Source organism: Nerophis ophidion, linkage group LG06 (genome assembly GCF_033978795.1).
Source record: "Nerophis ophidion isolate RoL-2023_Sa linkage group LG06, RoL_Noph_v1.0, whole genome shotgun sequence".
NCBI lineage: Eukaryota > Metazoa > Chordata > Actinopteri > Syngnathiformes > Syngnathidae > Nerophis > Nerophis ophidion.
Window position 1 is genome coordinate 66,093,784 of NC_084616.1, and position 18,370 is coordinate 66,112,153.

The 18,370-nt window shown below is 42.5% G+C and overlaps 1 protein-coding gene across 1 annotated transcript in view; it reads right to left on the reverse strand.

Annotated features, from left to right (window-relative positions):
- LOC133555134 (ATP-binding cassette sub-family C member 4-like) overlaps positions 1-18,370 on the reverse strand; it is a 153,607-nt gene that overhangs the window by 14,465 nt on the left and 120,772 nt on the right. Inside the window, exons 12-21 of the mRNA XM_061904647.1 lie at positions 10,455-10,549; positions 10,050-10,136; positions 7,823-7,919; positions 3,853-4,071; positions 3,579-3,716; positions 932-969; positions 744-862; positions 523-669; positions 266-345; positions 52-202 (exon numbers count right to left, since the gene is read on the reverse strand). Of these exons, the coding sequence (XP_061760631.1) occupies positions 52-202; positions 266-345; positions 523-669; positions 744-862; positions 932-969; positions 3,579-3,716; positions 3,853-4,071; positions 7,823-7,919; positions 10,050-10,136; positions 10,455-10,549 (1,171 nt within the window). The remainder of the gene's footprint in view (positions 1-51; positions 203-265; positions 346-522; positions 670-743; positions 863-931; positions 970-3,578; positions 3,717-3,852; positions 4,072-7,822; positions 7,920-10,049; positions 10,137-10,454; positions 10,550-18,370) is intronic.

Sequence of the window (18,370 nt, forward strand, 5' to 3'; positions counted from 1 at the left end):
AATTACTGTGTGAATCAGCCTTCCTAGCATTCATCCATGTTCTCAACATACTTGTGGACTCCAAGCGTTTGATATCTCGTGACGTGGAGAGGTAGAAACGCCGCAGGTACAGGAAGACGAAGAGCAGGGGAGCAATGGCGATGAGGAGATAAGGTATGATGGAGGATGCCACGGCAATCACACCCACGTTCTGCCAGAAGAGCTGCAATAAAATGCTTCTTTAAAATCTCTCCGGCAAAAACATTGAGGGCCGATGACTCCTCACTTGATAGAAATCCACGAAGGTGAGCGGTAACATGGAGTCCATCTGGCTGATATCCTTTGAAAAGCGGTTGAGGATCCTCCCTAGAATTGGGGAGCAAGCACACTTTTGGATCAGCTAAAAGCTGAAGCCAAGACAAGATGAATCAGAGTGACACCTCCCGTCTCACATGACATGTGCTGTCAACCTACTACGTGTCACGTGCTTCACATGGCAAGATTTACATTTCCAACAATTATGAGGTGGTGCCAAGGTTTCACCTATGGGGTTGATGTCAAAGAAGTAGACTGGGGTGCGGAGGACAGCGTTGAACATCCTGTTGTGCAGCGTCTGAGTGGATTTCACCAGTCCGTGAAAGATCACCAAGCTTCTGACATAGCCAAGAATCACTGCAGCAGCGGTCAAACCTATAACACACAAACACTGGTAAGGACTACTGAGGCTACAAAAAGCAAAAGGGACAACGATTTGCTGCACCAACCTGAATAAATACCCAGGTAAAATGGCAGATCAGTGCCTGCGTGTGAGGCTGTCTTGTTGATGCCTCTCTCAAATGCCCCGACCGTACTGTTGCTTGTGTCGTTGGTCGAATGATTAGCCCTGTCGACAACATCATTAACAAAAATTGCTTGACTGTGGATGTATGTAGACTTCCGACCGCAGACTCACCAGAATACCAACCACCAGTCCTGCACAATATATGCAGCCTAAAGAACACAGACCCAAAAAGTTTACATTAGCTTCAGACGTAAAATGATTGATTGATATTAACAGTATTGACAGAATTTGCAAAAAAACTGACTGATGTAAATAGGAATTTGATCCCCTACCAAGCAGCAAGCATTGTGAAACCACAGAATAATTATGTAAGCATGAAACACACTCAGGAATCCTTTCCCTTTAAGGAAGTACTCCCAGTCATACTTCATTATGTGTATAAAACACACCTGTCACACAAACATGTGTGACAGGTTGAGTTTATACCAAAATGGATACATGGATGATACAGCAGAGGATTGGGAGAATGTCATGTGGTCAGATGAAACCAAATAGAACTTTTTGGTATAAACTCAACTCGTTGTTTTTGGAGGAAGAAGAATACTGAGTTGCATCCCATGAATACCATACCTACTGTGAAGCATGGGGGTGGAAACATCATGCTTTGGGGCTGTTTTTCTGCTAAGGGGACAGGACGATTGATCTGTGTTAAGGAAATAATGAATGGGGCCATGTATCGTGAGATTTTGAGCCAAAACCTCCTTCCATCAGTGAGAACTTTGAATGGTTGACCAAATACTTATTTTCCACCATAATTTACAAATAAATTATTTAAAATTCCTACAATGTGAATTCCTGGATTTTTTTTTCACATTCTGTCTCTCACACTTGAAGGTAGAAAAGCGCTATACAAGTACAACCCATTTATTTATTTATTTATAAGTGTACCTATGATGAAAATTACAGACCTCTGTCATCATTTTAAGTGGGAGAACTTGCACAATCGGTGGCTGACTAAATACTTTTTTGCCCCACTGTATACAACATTTTGACCAGATAACCACCATTACATGTTGTGTAGACCAGTGGTCCCCAACCGGGCCGCAGAATATTTTTTTATAAAAAATAAAATAAAATAAAAAATAAAAAAAATAAAATGTTTTTATTTTTGATTAAATCAAAATAAAAAACACAATATACACTTACAAATAGTGCACCAACCAGAAAAAACTCCCTTTTTCATGACAAAAACGTCCCTTTTTCATGACAAAGAAAAAAAAAAAGAAAAAGAAAAAAATAGGACACCCCCCCTGGGCCGCGGGACAAATTATTAAGCGTTGACCGGTCCGCGGATACAAAAAGGTTGGGGACCACTGGTGTAGACAATAAGTAAGTGTTTTAAATATGGAACAAAATCATAACATGACCCCTGACTTAAGAAGGTCAGTGACTTCACTTTAAAAGTGGGTGACATTGTTATCACCAGGAAGGATGAGATCACCTACCTAGGTTCCATTCTAGAGGCTAATCTTTCCTGTGATAAAATGGCAACCAAGGTGATCAAAAAGGTCAACCAAAGAACGAGATTCCTCTACAGAATCTCCTCTCTGGTCAACAAAAGCACCTTGAGGATTCTAGCGGGAACTCTCATTCAACCCTTCTTCGATTACGCTTGCACCTCCTGGTACCCCAGCACCTCCAAAACCCTCAAATCTAGACTCCAAACATCCCAGTATAAGCTAGTCCGGTTACTTTTAGACCTCCACCCCAGATCACACCTCAATCCAACCCACTTCTCCAAAATGGGCTTGCTCAGGGTGGAGGACAGAGTAAAACAACTTGCACTGAGCCTAGTCTATAAAATCCGCTACACCTCCCTGATACCGAAGTACATGTCAAATTACTTCCTTAATGACCGCCATAACCACAACACCAGGGGGAGCTCCACAAACCACGTTAAACCCAGATTCCGATCTAACAAAGGTCTTAACTCATTATCTTTCTATGCCACATCAATGTGGAATGCACTCCCAACAGGTATAAAAGTAAGTGCATCTCTATATTCCTTCAAAACCGCTCTAAAACAACACCTCCAGGCAACTTCAACACTTTACTAATACCCTCCTCCATTCACATCCCATCGCCCCGGATTATAAACAACTCAAATGTACTTCTAATGTATATACTTGTTCTTATGCTATCTGAACTCACTATGTTCTCTGCTGGCTGTACATATCCTACTAAATAAGACCTACACTATTTCAATGTCCACATTTCTCTGTTGATGCAATTGTTGATGACTGAAGTTCTGATATCGACCAAAGCTCCTCATCCCACCCCCCGGATTGTAAATAATGTAAATAATTCAATGTACATATTATGATGATTAACTTGTGTGATGACTGTATTATGCTGATAGTATATATTTGTACCATGAATTGATTAACGTGGACCCCGACTTAAACAAGTTGGAAAACTTATTCGGGTGTTACCATTTAGTAGTCAATTGTACGGAATATGTACTGTACTGTGCAATCTACTAATAAAAGTATCAATCTTTAAAACAGATTATTCAACAATAATGCGCTTTTCTAATTTCCAGGTACTCAAAGCGCTTCGACACTATTTTCCCATTCACACACACATGGCGGGTGCTGCCATGCAAGGCCCACACTGCAACCCATCAGAATCAAGGGTGAAGTGTCTTGCCCAAAGGACAACGGACGTGACTACAATAGCGGAAGCTGGAGATCTAACCAAGAACGCTCTACCAACCGAGACACGCTGTCCCCAACGTCGTAAAAAAGCCTTGTCTTACTTCCGCAACAATGCTGAGCAGCAAAATAGCCAGGAGGACCAGAGGGTGGCAGTGGGCGGTAAAATACTTGATATAAATGCCATTGCTGACATTTCCTTCTGCACGAGTCTCTTCCATTGTGGCGTGCACATTTTCAGCCTGTAAGACAAATCACATAACATCACAGTAGAGTGACTGCATGTCTGTTTGAAGTAATTTCCGGATAATTCTTACAATTTATCTCAACTTATCGTGAATAAAAATTCAAATTGTAAAATAGAATTCTACTGCTTACAGTGAGCTGGTCATAGCCACCACACGCTGGTGGCAGGAGGGAGCTGTGCGAGTGAAGTGAACTGTTGGAGTGATTGGTCCAGCGACTAGCAAGTGACACAGCATCGCAGTTTGCAGACCAACTTTGCTGCTCCTGTTCCTCCGTGCTTTTTAGCAGGCAGCCGACATCAAGGCCCGAGCTCTGCAGTTCGCTGTATGTACCCTGGGCAATCATGTGACCCTTTAAGAAAACGAAGCGAAACATCACCATCAATCAAAAATCCCGACCAAATCATTAGGTACAATCTAATGCAATACAAGAAGTTAAAGGCCTACTGAAACCCACTACTACCCAGCACGCAGTCTGATAGTTTATATATCAATGATGAAATATTAACAATGCAACACATGCCAATACGGCTTTTTTAGTTTACTTAATTACAATTTTAAATTTCCCGGGAGTTTCGTCTTGAAAACGTTGCGTAAGGATGAGGTGTACGCAAGACGTCACGCGTTTTTAGGAAGTATGAGCGCTACACACACACACACAGCTAAATGTCGTCTGCTTTAACGGCATAATTACATTGTATTTTGGACATCTGTGTTGCTGAATTTTTTGCAATTTGTTCAATTAATATTGGAGAAGTCACAGTAGAAAGATGGAGTTGGGAAGCTTTAGCCTTTAGCCACACAAACACACGGTGATTCCTTGTTTAAAATTCCTGGAGGTAAAACTTTACTATGGATCAGAGCTTGGTCAAGCGAACATCAATCAAGACGGAATGTCAACCAGCAGGTTTCGGTGAGAAAATTGTGGTTAAAAAGTCAGTTCTTACCGGAGAAAAGCTGAGGTTGTGCCGTCCATAGTTGCCGTCGACTTCCCTGAGACACTGGCGTCAACACAACCGTGGAGACACCCTTCCGACTATCAGGTAATATTAAACTCACTAAAACACTAGCAACTAAATAGAAAGACAAGGGATTTCCAAGAATTAACCTAGTAAATGTGTTTAAAAACATCGGAATCCGTCCCAATACAATCGCGTTTTTGTTTTTTAAATTTTTTATTTATTTTTTCTAGTCCGTCACTATCAATATCCCCAAACACGAATCTTTCATCCTCGCTCAAATTAATGGGGAAATTGTCGTTTTCTCAGTCCGAATAGCACTTTTTGTTGGAGGCTCCCATTAAAAACAATGTACGGATGTGAGGAGCCATCAAACATGTGACGTCATCGTCTGCGACTTCCGGTAGAGGCAGGGCATTTCTCTTAACACCGACAGTTGCGAACTTTATCGTGGATGTTCTCTACTAAATCCTTTCAGCAAAAATATGGCAATATCGCGAAATGATCAAGTATGACACATAGAATGGACCTGCTATCCCCGTTTAAATAAGAAAATCTCATTTCAGTAAAGGCCTACTGAAACCCACTACTACCGACCACGCAGTCTGATAGTTTATATATCAATGATGAAATATTAACATTGCAACACATGCCAATACGGCCTTTTTAGTTTACTAAATTACAATTTTAAATTTCCCGCGAAGTTTCTTGTTGAAAACGTCGCGGAATGATGACGCGTGCGCGTGACGTTATTGGTTGGAGGGGACATATTAGCCCAGCACCACACACGGCCAAAAGTCGTCACTTTTCATCGCATAACTACACAGTAATTTGGACATCTGTGTTGCTGAATCTTTTGCAATTTGTTCAATTAATAATGGAGACTATAAAGAAGATTGCTGTTTGTGGAAAGCGGTGGATTGCAGCTGCCTTTAGCAACCGAGACACAGCCGGTGTTTCTTTGTTTGTTGTGTTAGAATAATTATGTATATATTATCATCATAACTATATGCTTAAGGGCCGTTACTATAAAGTATTGTCAATTTGTGCTGAAGTGTTTTTTCTGTATTTGTGCAGAGCTAGCAATCTGAGAGATTGCTTGCCTTTCTTTTCCATGAGTGTTCTGTTCAGATACCGCCTGCTGACTGCCAAGGCCAAACTTTGTGTTCTGGGACCAGCAACAAGAACAGACTGGGCGATAGCACCAAGTGTCAACATATTTGCATTTTTGTATTATCATATCTTGTGTCGAGTCCACTCCCCCGTTTCCCTCAGTCACAATGATGTATTAGGGATTTCCCTAATAAATACAGGAGGCACGCGGGCTGTTCTTTAGAACGTTGTTTGGATCTGTAACTAGAGTACAGCCCAAAACACGTGTCTCCTCATGAGCTCTATTTAACTCTGTGTCTGCTTGGTTCCTTGGTTCTTGTCTGATTAATAGATGTACTTGACAGTTGTGAAGCTTTAACACAGAGCGGTCAAGCGAACATGTTTCTCTACGTCAACCAGCATGTTTTTGGATGGGAAAATTGTGATATTAAGTTAGATCTTACCGGAGACATCAGTGGATTACTGGACCTCCTCCTGCAGCAGCTGTCATTAAGGCAGCTGTGAGCTTGGCTCCTCCATGGCTTCCATCAAAAACACTGGCGTTCACCGCAGCTATCTGACTTTGAGGTATGACTTTACAATCTCACTAAAACACTATTAAAACAATAAGCAGATAAGGGTTCTTCCAGAATGATCCTAGTAAATGTGTCTAATTACATCTGAAACGTTCTCACTGCTACCGCTTTTTCTTTTTTTTTTTTGTGCTTCACTCTAACTTTCCTTATCCACAAATCTTTCATCCTCGCTCAAATGAATAGGGAAATCGTGGCTTTCTCGGTCCGAATAGCTGTTGCTGCTTGAGGCTATGATTATAAAAAATGTGAGGATGTGAATAGGTGACGTCACGCGCACATCGTCTGGTACTTCCGGTAAAGGCAAGGCTTTTTTATTAGCGACCAAAAGTTGCGAATTTTATCGTGGATGTTCTCTACTAAATCCTTTCAGCAAAAATATGGCAATATCGCGAAATGATCAAGTATGACACATAGAACGGACCTGCTATCCCCGTTTAAATAAGAACATCTCATTTCAGTAGGCCTTTAAGCTAAGTTAAAGTACCACTGGTAGTCAAACACAAACTAGGTGTGGTGAAAGTACCCTCTGCATTTGACCCATCCCCTTTTTCCACCCTCTGGTAGCAGTGAGCAGTGATGTAACCACCAATTCCAACCCCTTGATGCTGAGTTCCAAGCAGGGAGAGAAGAGGTGATGACAGAAGATGATGAATGGAATGCTTTGAATGGGTGAAGGAATGTTGCACTTTTCAATGGAATGTTGGTGTTATTTTGTCATGATCTGCTGTCATTATGTGGTTACTCATTCTGTTGTTTCTCCCATACTTGTTGAGACCATACCACTGTGAGCACCTGTTTGCAATTATAATTTGTCTCCCTATTTATACCTGACGATCACTCCCGGTGATATCCTTTGCACTCACTGTTCAGGTATGTGTTCTTCTTTCCTATGGTCGCTAAGGCCAAAACAATTACTGTGGTACCTCCTGGCTGTTAAAATCGACCGTCATCCTAGTTTTTGTATTGTTTTAATTTTCTATTACCTCTTCTCACATGTCTGCTTGTTTCATTTTAATTGCTTTTGAGCAATAAAAGACTATAAACTGCCTTATGCCTGAATCTCACTTTTTGCAAACTGGTACCTTTTTGAAGAGAAAGGAAACACCCAACAGTTGGAAAATGTCAAAATATTTGATAAATATCATGTTCGACTGAGCTGAATATTTTGATGTGGGAATGTTTTGAGTGTTTTGAAAAATTTGGAAGTAGTTGAGCCTTATAAACAGGGCGGGATATGAAATAAAATTATGTAGGTGCAGAATAATACAATAACTTTAATGAATGGTTAGTTATACAGTTCAAAAATGTTGAATGAATGTCTCTCTGACAGTCTCATGAAAACTATTAAAACTAAAGATTAGAAGGTTTGTCAGTGTTGGATATGATTAGATGGTATACAAATACGTAAGGATTGTGGTGTGTATGCAGGAGCACTTCTCAGGTTCACGACACTAACCTCTTTGACCACCACTATCTGGTCTGCTGTCCTCAGATGCTGAAGTTGGTGAGTCACCAGGATGCGACACTTGTTCTTCAGCAGGCCACAAATGCACCTAATAGATGAACAGAACACGCTTTAATGTAGTAGTAGTAAGTAGTAAATTATATTTCTATAGCGCTTTTCTCTAGTGACTCAAAGCGCTTTTACATAGTGAAACCCAATATTTAAGTTACATTGAAACCAGTGTGGGTGGCACTGGGAGCAGGTGTGTGAAGTGTCTTGCCCAAAGACACAACGGCAGTGACTAGGATGGCGGAAGCCGGAATCGAACCTGGAACCCTAAAGTTGCCGGCATGGCCACTCTACCAACCGAGCTATGCCGTGCTATGAGATTGAAAATACTGATAAAAACAATGGACAGTAAAATAAAAGAAAGACATCAGATATTTTGTGGACAGTCTTAATCTACTATTTAGTCATTGGTGTTGGAAGTGACAAGACATTTTGGATAATAGCTTTGCAGGGACAGTTATTGGACAAAACCTTTTTAAAAAGTTCTAGAGGAGCAGAAGCTGATGGTGTAAAGGCCAAGTGTCCCAGTATAGTCCATATAAACCATGTTTCCATATGAGTTGGGAAATTGTGTTGGATGTAAATATAAACGGAATACAAAGATTTGCAAATCCTTTTCAACCCATATTCGATACCAATATAAACTTTTTAACCATATTGTTGGACCCGCTCGACATCCATTGCTTTCCTCCTCTCCAAGGTTCTCATAGTCATTATTGTCATCGACGTCCCACTGGGTGTGAGTTTTCCTTGCCCTTATGTGGGCCTACCGAGGATGTCGTAGTGGTTTGTGCAGCCCTTTGAGAAACTAGTGATTTAGGGCTATATAAGTAAACATTGATTGATTCATATTCAATTGAATGCACTACAAAGACAAGATATTTGATGTTGAGCTCATAAACTTTATTTTTTTTTTGCAAATAATAATTAACTTACAATTTCATGGCTGCAACATGTGCCAAAGTAGTTGGGAAAGGGCATGTTCATCACTGTGTTACATCACCTTTTCTTTTAACAACACTCAATAAACATTTGGGAACTGAGGAAACTAATTGTTAAAAGCTTTGAAACTGGAATTCTTTTTCATTCTTGTTTTATGTAGAGCTTTAGTCGTTCAGCAGTCCGGGGTCTCCGCTGTCGTATTTTACGCTTCATAATAGGCCACACATTTTGGATGGGAGACAGGTCTGGACTGCAGGCAGGCCAGGAAAGTACCCACACTCTTTTACTACGAAACCACGCTGTTGTAACACGTGTCTTGGCATTGTCTTGCTGAAATAAGCAGGGGCATCCATGATAACGTTGCTTGGATGACAACATATGATGCTCCAAAACCTGTATGGACCATTCAGCGTTAATGGTGCCTTCACAGCTGTGTAAGTTACCCATGCCTTGGGCACTAATACACCCCCATACCATCACAGATGCTGGCTTTTGAACTTAGCGCCTATAACAATCCGGATAGTTATTTTCCTCTTTGTTCCGGGACTAACAGATGTAGCGACCAACTGTAGTTACTGACAGTGGTTTTATGAAGTGCTCCTGAGCCATTGTGGTGATATCCTTTACACACTGATGTGGGTTTTTGATGCAGTACACCCTGAGGGATCAAAGGTCCGTAATATCATGGTTTACGTGGAGTGATTTCTCCAGATTCTCTGAACCTTTTGATGATTTTACGGACCGTAATTCCTTGCAATAGCTCGTTGAGAAATGTTGTTCTAAAACTGTTTGACAGTTTGCTTACAAATTGGTGACCCTCGCCCCATCCTTGTTTGTGAATTACTTAGCATTTCATGGAAGCTGCTTTTATACCCAATCATGGCACCCACCTGTTCCCAATTAGCCTGCACACCTGTGGGATGTTCCAAATAAGTATTTGATGAGCATTTCTCAACTTTATCAGTATTTATTGCCACCTTTCTCAACTTCTTTGTCACGTGTTGCTGGCATCAAATTCTGAAGTCAGTGATTATTTAAAAAAAAAAAAAAAGTTTATCAATTTGAACATCAAATATGTTGTCTTTGTAGCATATTTACCTGAATATGGGTTGAAAATGATTAGCAAATTATTGTATTACGTTTATATTTTACACAATTTCCCAACTCATATGGAAACGGGTTTTGTACAATGCGATAGAAAATGAATGTAAAAAAGATGGACACTCACGCTTCAAAGAGATACTTCCCAACCTCGGCATCTACCGCGCTCAGTGGATCATCCAAGAGGTAAATGTCTGCTTCTTCGTAGACTGCCCTGAGGACACACACAAGAACACACCTGAAGAAGACTGAATGGAATGCTTTGGATTGTTTGAAAATGTGAAACTCTTAGAAAAAAAAAACTGTCAATAAGAAGTTTGTGCAAAAAATTGGTGGAATTACGGAAAATGTTGGATTGTTTTTAAATAAATCAATAGTAGCCTGCATGCTCCAAATGAGATGAATATTGCTATGTTAGAGTGGGTTTATTCGGCCGATAAATGTTGAACCATGTGAGAAGGATATTGAATAGAGAACAATGTTCTTCAGCTTTATGCTAGTAAAACAGAATGTAGATGCAACATCTCCACACCTGGCCAGATTGATGCGAGCCTTCTGCCCCCCACTGAGGTTGCCTCCTTTGTCCCCGATGAGGGTCATATCTCCATCTGGGAACAGTTCCAGGTCCTGCAGTTCACAAAGAATCCCAATGACAACCGTAGGCTTAGTACTAAATTCATTTTTTCCTTCAATTCCTTTTTATGAAAGCCTTAGCCCACAAGAGGGCACTATCACCCACAAAATGTGAGGCTTGGTTGCCTCTGAATCTCCATCCATCTATTTTCTACCGCTTATTCCCTTTTGGGATCGCGGGGGGCGCTGGCGCCTATCTCAGCTACAATCGGGCGGAAGGCGGGGTACACCCTGGACAAGTCGCTACCTCATCGCAGGGCCAACACAGATATACAGACAACTTTCACACTCACATTCACACACTAGGGCCAATTTAGTGTTGCCAATCAACTTATCCCCAGGTGCATGTCTTTGGAAGTGGGAGGAAGCCGGAGTACCCGAAGGGAACCCACACATTCACGGGGAGAACATGCAAACTCCACACAGGAAGATCCCGAGCCTGGATTTGAACCCAGGACTGCAGGAACTTCGTATTGTGAGGCAGACGCACTAACCCCTCTCCCACCGTGATGAACGCAAATGTAAAAACCCAACGGTAAGAATGCCATCCATCCATTCATTTTCTACCGCTTGTTCCCTTTTGGGGTCGCGGAGGGCGCTGGCGCTTATCTCAGCTACAATCGGGCGGAAGGCGGCGTACACCCTGGACAAGTCGCCCCCTCACCGCAGACGGTAAGAATGGAATGTTGATATTTTATCTACTTCTGAATTGGTAAAAATGAGTATGAGAGGGAGAAAAGAAAAATAAAGAAAATATAAATAAAACTGCTTCACAAAATCAGGAAAGTTTGCATCTATATTGGGCCAGGCTTTGGACATGAGTTCAAAAGCTGCTTTTTTTTATCATTTGAAAAAAATTGTGCCTGTTTCCCAAGCATGGAGGACTAGAATACACAGGTAGTGGTGAAAACTGTGAGACCAAGGCCGACAACGGATTCAGGATCGATACCTACATCTTAAGAAGACCCTTATCAACAAAAACATCACAAGATTCTGCACCTTGCCCAGGTATGGGATATCGGCGCACCACCCTTGAGCAAGTGCAGGGGCTGGGTCTCCAGGATGAGCACCTGATAATCAGGCCTTTATATGTGGGGCACGGTTGGTTTCCGGCCATGCCGCTTACATGGAGTGATTTCTCCAGATTCTCTGAACCCTTTGATGATATTATGGACCGTCCATCCATCCATCCATCCATCCATCTTCTTCCGCTTATCCGAGGTCGGGTCGCGGGGGCAACAGCCTAAGCAGGGAAACCCAGACTTCCCTCTCCCCAGCCACTTCGTCTCGCTCTTCCCGGGGGATCCCGAGGCGTTCCCAGGCCAGCCGGGAGACATAGTCCTCCCAACGTGTCCTTGGTCTTCCCCGTGGCCTCCTACCGGTTGGACGTGCCCTAAACACCTCCCTAGGGAGGCGTTCGGGTGGCATCCTGACCAGATGCCCGAACCACCTCATCTGGCTCCTCTCGATGTGAAGGAGCAGTGGCTCTACTTTGAGTTCCTCCTCCTGGATGGCAGAGCTTCTCACCCTATCTCTAAGGGAGAGCCCCGCCACACGGCGGGGGAAACTCATTTAGGCCGCTTGTACCCGTGATCTTATCCTTTCGGTCATGACCCAAAGCTCATGACCATAGGTGAGGATGGGAACGTAGATCGACCGGTAAATTGAGAGCTTTGCCTTCCGGCTCAGCTCCTTCTTCACCACAACGGATCGGTACAACGTCCGCATTACTGAAGACGCCGCACCGATCCGCCTGATGATATTATGGACCGTAGATGTTGAAATCCCTAAATTTCTTGCAATTGCACTTTGCTCACGCAGTTGTGGACAAAGGGGTGTACCTCGCCCCATCCTTTCTTGTGAAAGACTGAGCATTTTTTGGGAAGCTGTTTTTATACTCAATCATGGCACCAACCTGTTCCCAATTAGCCTGCACACCTGTGGGATGCTCCAAATAAGCGTTTGATGAGCATTCCTCAGTTTGAACATCAAATATGTTGTCTTTGTAGCATATTCAAGTGAATATGGGTTGAAAATGATTCGCAAATAGTTTTATTCCGTTTGTATTTACATTTAACACAATTTCCCAACTCATATCCAATATGGCGGCGCCCGGACGGGGTGCGACATCGCGGAGCTCCTGCTAAAGATGGAACATTTGGCAGAAATACCGGACAATTCTACAAACTTTATGGCTGGCTCACATCGTGGTCACTCCGTGATCACGTACGACCGCCAGACACTTCTGGATGTGGACATATCGGGCCGTTTTGGACTGATAGACGCGTGCGTGCTAGACCTGCTAACTAGCATGGGAATACGTCGACGGCTACATCCAGCGGCCTGTGAAGCAGGGGAGTATAGTAGCAGCGGGGGCCGTCTACGGAGCAGACGCCAGCGGTGTGATCGGAAACGCGGATGTCGAGCGGGGCTAAAAGTCCCACTCTCCCTTGTGGAGGGGGTCCGGTCCGATCCGGTGGCCATGTACTGCTTGCCTGTGTATCGGCTGGGGACATCTCTGCGCTGCTGATCCGCCTCCGCTTGGGATGGTTTCCTGCTGGCTCCGCTGTGAACGGGACTCTCGCTGTTGTGTTGGATCCGCTTTGGACTGGACTCTCGCGACTGTGTTGGATCCATTATGGATTGAACTTTCACAGTATCATGTTAGACCTGCTCGACATCCATTGCTTTCCTCCTCTCCAAGGTTCTCATAGTCATCATTGTCACCGATGTCCCACTGGGTCATTATTGTCACCGATGTCCCACTGGGTGTGAGTTTTCCTTGCCCTTATGTGGGCCTACCGAGGATGTCGTAGTGGTTTTGTGCAGCCCTTTGAGACACTAGTGATTTAGGGGCTATATAAGTAAACATTGATTGATTGATTGATATGGAAACGGGGTTTGTATGATTACCATGGTCTGGCTGTGGAAGCAGATGTTTTTTCATGCACTCCAAGGTACCACAGGAGGCAAATTCCACCCAAGCAGTGATCACTCGAACACCAACACGGCGAGGGGTGGTGCAACTGTAATGCCAAGTAAGGAGCCATGGCCATGCAACGTTGCCCCAATGTAAACCAGGTTATCAACTGTGAGCGTTGGCAAAGACTGCAAGCTATTGTCTGTCACTGATACCCTGTCTGGCCATATTCATGCTTTGTAAGATGGTGCTTATTTGAACATTAATGATTTACGATTGTGCTTATTTGAACATCAATGATTCACATATATCGGAGAAAAATGTATTATGCATCACTGAACCTCATGACCTGTTGTGAACAACCAGTCATGTTCTATTCTACCAAAGAGCATTTCAAAGCTTGAGAGGAAAGAACCCAACCGCTCTATTCTGTAACAAGAACATAAAGTACGAAAGGAAAGAACACATGAGCCCACATGTATGGCCCCTCCCCAGGGGTCTTCCTCTCGTATGAGCTTAAAAAGAGAATGATTTTGACAAACGGGACTCTTGCCTTCACGTAATCCAACGGGCTTCGTGAACGTGTTACTTGTGACATTTGAGGCCAGTTTTTTAGTCAGTTTTTTATTGCTTTTTAACCATTTTTTTAAAATGTTTTTTTGACACTGAGAAACTTAGTGCATTGTTTCACTCCCCCTGTTAGACAGCTTTGGAGGCTCCTTAAAAATATCAAAAAAGGCTAAAAGTAAATCAGAACTCTGGTTTGATGATAGAACCGGTGCGATCAGACGTGAGTGCCGCAAAGCTGAACAGCAGGTGGAAGAATGACAAGCTTCAGGTGTCACTCCAGATTTCGAAGGACTATTGGCATTCATATCAGATAACACAAAAAGATAACATCTGGCAAGCCTCGGGGTATCCCGCAGCGCTTTGTTGTTAAAGCAGCCGCCTGAACAAAAGTCTTAACAAAAAAAACAAACAAACAAAAAAAGTCTTAACAAGCTGCTCTGCGTAGTTCTGCGTCTGCCTCTATCGGTATGTCCATGCAACACCCAGCAACCATCTGATTGTTTACACACAGAGCGGTAACAGCCAATCAGCAGTGCGTATTCAGAGCACATCTAACGTGGAGTGAGCAGAAAGGTGTTTTTAGCAGGTAAGGCAGCGGACTCTCCCCAAATAATAATAAACACCTCCCAGTCAACTACTAGTAACCTCACTATGAGCCCATTGACGTATTAAAAACAAGTGGCAGCTCAGCTCGCTTGCAGTCCTAAGAGGTGAAGGCTAATTAGCTTTTAGCGTAACGTTAGCTCACTGTGCGGTGTGTGTGTGTGTGTGTTACGGACAGCAAAGCCCTGTCTGAGAGAAAGAAAAGCAATATTGAATTACAGTTAAAAACTAAATTATTTCACTTGACCTTTTTCTGTATTGACTGAGCCGTGTTGAAGCAGCAAAAAACGACATTATGTTTAATGAAGAGTTTCTGTCTCTGATAGATGATATAGTAATGTAACTGCATTATAAAGCCTACATGAACTCCATGGTGTTCAGGGATGAATAGTCTCTCCTATAGCTTTTGTAATATTTTTTCAGCTATAGTTACATTAATCATTTGTAATGCAGCAACCTAGTTTGAATGGCAGGGTCCCTGCTATCACATGTTGATAAAAATATAACATTTAAATAATAAAACTCAACTACAGGATTCCCAAATGCTGTAATAAATTAAGCAGAGACCCCAAAAAGGACAAGCGGCAGAAAATGGATGGATGGATGGATGGAGTTGAGCATATGTCAGCATCTGGTCCCACTTTTACCTGTCTTTTTTTCAAACGCTTATTACCGACGCTAATTGAGTCCTTTTGTGTTTTCTGTTTGTTTTGGACTCTTTCGGTTCCTGGTTGCACTTCCTTATTTATATTGTCTCTATGGTTACGCATTGATTTTCACCTGCCTTGTACGCACACCTGTTTTTGTTAATTACTTCCTTATTCAAGCCTGCCCTCTCCCGTCGTTCTGCTTTGGTCCTTTGTTTGCGGTAAGCAACACTCAAGTCGATGTTTTCTTGTCTCTATGTTAAGTGTCTCCTTATCTTCCCGTGCGCTCGGCACGTTTCCCTTAGACTTCTCGACTCCTTGCGCACTACTAGCCTTAGCTTCCCGTGCGTTCGGCACACATTTTCTTTTGTTGATTTCTCTTTAGTTTGTTCCAGTGTGGTTGTAATTGTGCATTAAATCAAGCCCTTACCTGTAAGTCCTGTCCGACAGGTACATTGCATCCTGGGGTTGAACAAAACGTGCATCACCATGCGCTTCCCGTGTGACATGTACAGTTTTGATCAAAATTATTCAACCCCCACACAATTTTGGTGTTTTAGCAAGTTGGACATTTATTCCGCATTTTGTTCATAGTCATATCAAATAAAGATGCATTAAATAGACAAATGCAACTTGAATTACAACATTATATTTTGTAACATACCAAACAGTGTCATTTCTCTTAATATCTCATTGACACAATTATTCAAACCCTTGAAGATCATATATCTTAAGAACAGAATTTAAATAAAGTATTTTCAATCAGGTGTTGAAAACACCTGTAGATGTGATTAGAACCATAACGAGCAACAATTACACTGATTGAAAAAGACTGTGACGCTCAGCTTCTTGTAGATGGTCAATGGTGTATTTGCAACATGGTGAAGTCCAGGGAGTGGTCAAAGAAGTCAAGAGAGGAGGTAATTTCTCTTCATAAGAAAGGATATGGATATAAGAAAATAGCGAAGACATTACACATTCCAAGAGACACAGTTGGGAGCATAATTCGCAAGTTTAAAGCTAAAGGCACACTGGAAACACTACCTGGGCGTGGCAGAAAGAGGATGCTGTGTGTATTTGAAGCGTACAGTGGTGAAAAACCTCCGGCTAACAGCTGAGGAACTACAACAGGACATTGCAGATGGGGGAACGCAGGTTTCGTCCCAGACAATAAGGCGCGCACTACGAGATGAAGGCCTCCATGCCAGAACTCCCAGGCGCACCCCACTTCTGACTACCAGGCACAAGGGAAAATAGACTCCAGTACGCCAAAAATCATCTGGACAAACCCCAAAGGTTTTGGGAAACTGTTCTATGGAGTGATGAGACAAAAGTGGAACTCTTTGGGCCTATGAATCAACGTTATATCTGGAGGAGAAAAAATGAAGCTTACAAAGAGAAGAACACCTTGCTTACTGTTAAGCATGGTGGGGGGTCAATCATGCTCTGGGGCTGTTTCTCTGCCTCAGGTACCGGGAATCTCCAGCGCGTTCAAGGCATCATGAATTCTATTTCCTACCAGGATATATTAGCTGCAAATGTCATGAAGTCAGTGACGAAGCTGAGGCTTGGGAGACGTTGGACCTTCCAACAGGACAACGATCCCAAGCATACTTCCAAATCAACATCAGAGTGGTTGCAGAAGAAGGGCTGGAAGACTCTGGAGTGGCCTTCACAGTCGCCAGAACTAAGTCCTATAGAAAACCTGTGGTGGGACTTGAAGAAGGCAGTTGCAGCACGCAAGCCCAAGAATATGAATGAACTGGAGAACTTCGCCCAAGAGGAATGGTCTAAAATACCTGTAGATGGTTGCAAGAAGCTTGTGTACGGTTATGTATCACGTTTGAAGGATGTAATTACTGCCAAAGGGTGTTCTACTAAGTACTAAAGATGCATGTAACTAGGGGGTTGAATCATTTTGTCAATGAGATATTAAGAAAAATGTCCTTTTTTGGTATTTTGTAAAATACAGTGTTACAATTGAAGTTGCATTTGTTTATTTGACACATCTTTATTTGATATGACTATAAACAAAATACGGAATAAATGTCCATCTTGCTAAAACACCAAAATTGTGTGGGGGTTGAATAATTTTGATCACAACTGTGAGACATTATTTTATTATCTATCTCAGGTAACTAAGACGGTTTTGTTTTTACTTTACGGAAAAAATATCGAGATATATATCGTATATTGCCATTCAGCAAATGGAGCGGACAACACATCCAAAAGTTGTAGGCTTCTTCACGCGACGAAACCGGCCTACGTCACCACAGTCTGCGGTCTATTGCCCCCCCCAGGCTGTGGTGGCAGCAATGAGGTGGAGACGTGATGGCGACAGGCCGGGTTACACCGATCCTTACACCAACAGTTTGAAACAGTAATCTATAACTTTGTTAAATCTCGGCTGGGTTACTGTAACTCTTTGTATTTTGGAATCAGTCAGTCCTCCCTCTCACGTCTGCAGCTGGTCCAAAATGCAACTGCCCGACGTTTAACAAGCACAAGCAGAAGAGAGCACATTGTTCCTGTTTTAGCCCCACTTCACTGGCTGCCTGTGTCTTTTAGAGTCCTTTTTCAAATTATTTTATTCATTTTTAAATCCTTACATGGTTTGCCCACCTTACCTCTCTGAGCTGCTCTACCTCCTGGAGGTACCAAAATCAAAGCGCAAGCACAGAGGGGACATTGCCTGCTCTGTTGCGGGTCCCAAACTCGGAAACGATCTCCCTCTCCATGTGAGACAGGCCCCTTCTATGGACACTTTTAAGATCCTTCTTTAAAAACATTTTTTTTACTCACTGGCTTTTAAAAAACCCAGCATGAGACTTTGAACTCTTTAAACTGTTTTTAACTAACAAATTGCTCTTAAAGGGGAACATTATCACCAGACCTATGTAAGCGTCAATATATACCTTGATGTTGCAGAAAAAGGACCATATATTTTTTTAACCGATTTCCGAACTCTAAATGGGTGAATTTTGGCGAATTAAACGCCTTTCTGTTTATGCCTCGTGTAGTACGTGAGGTTGCCTAGGTAAAAAAGCCGCCATTTTAATTTTTTCAAACACATTA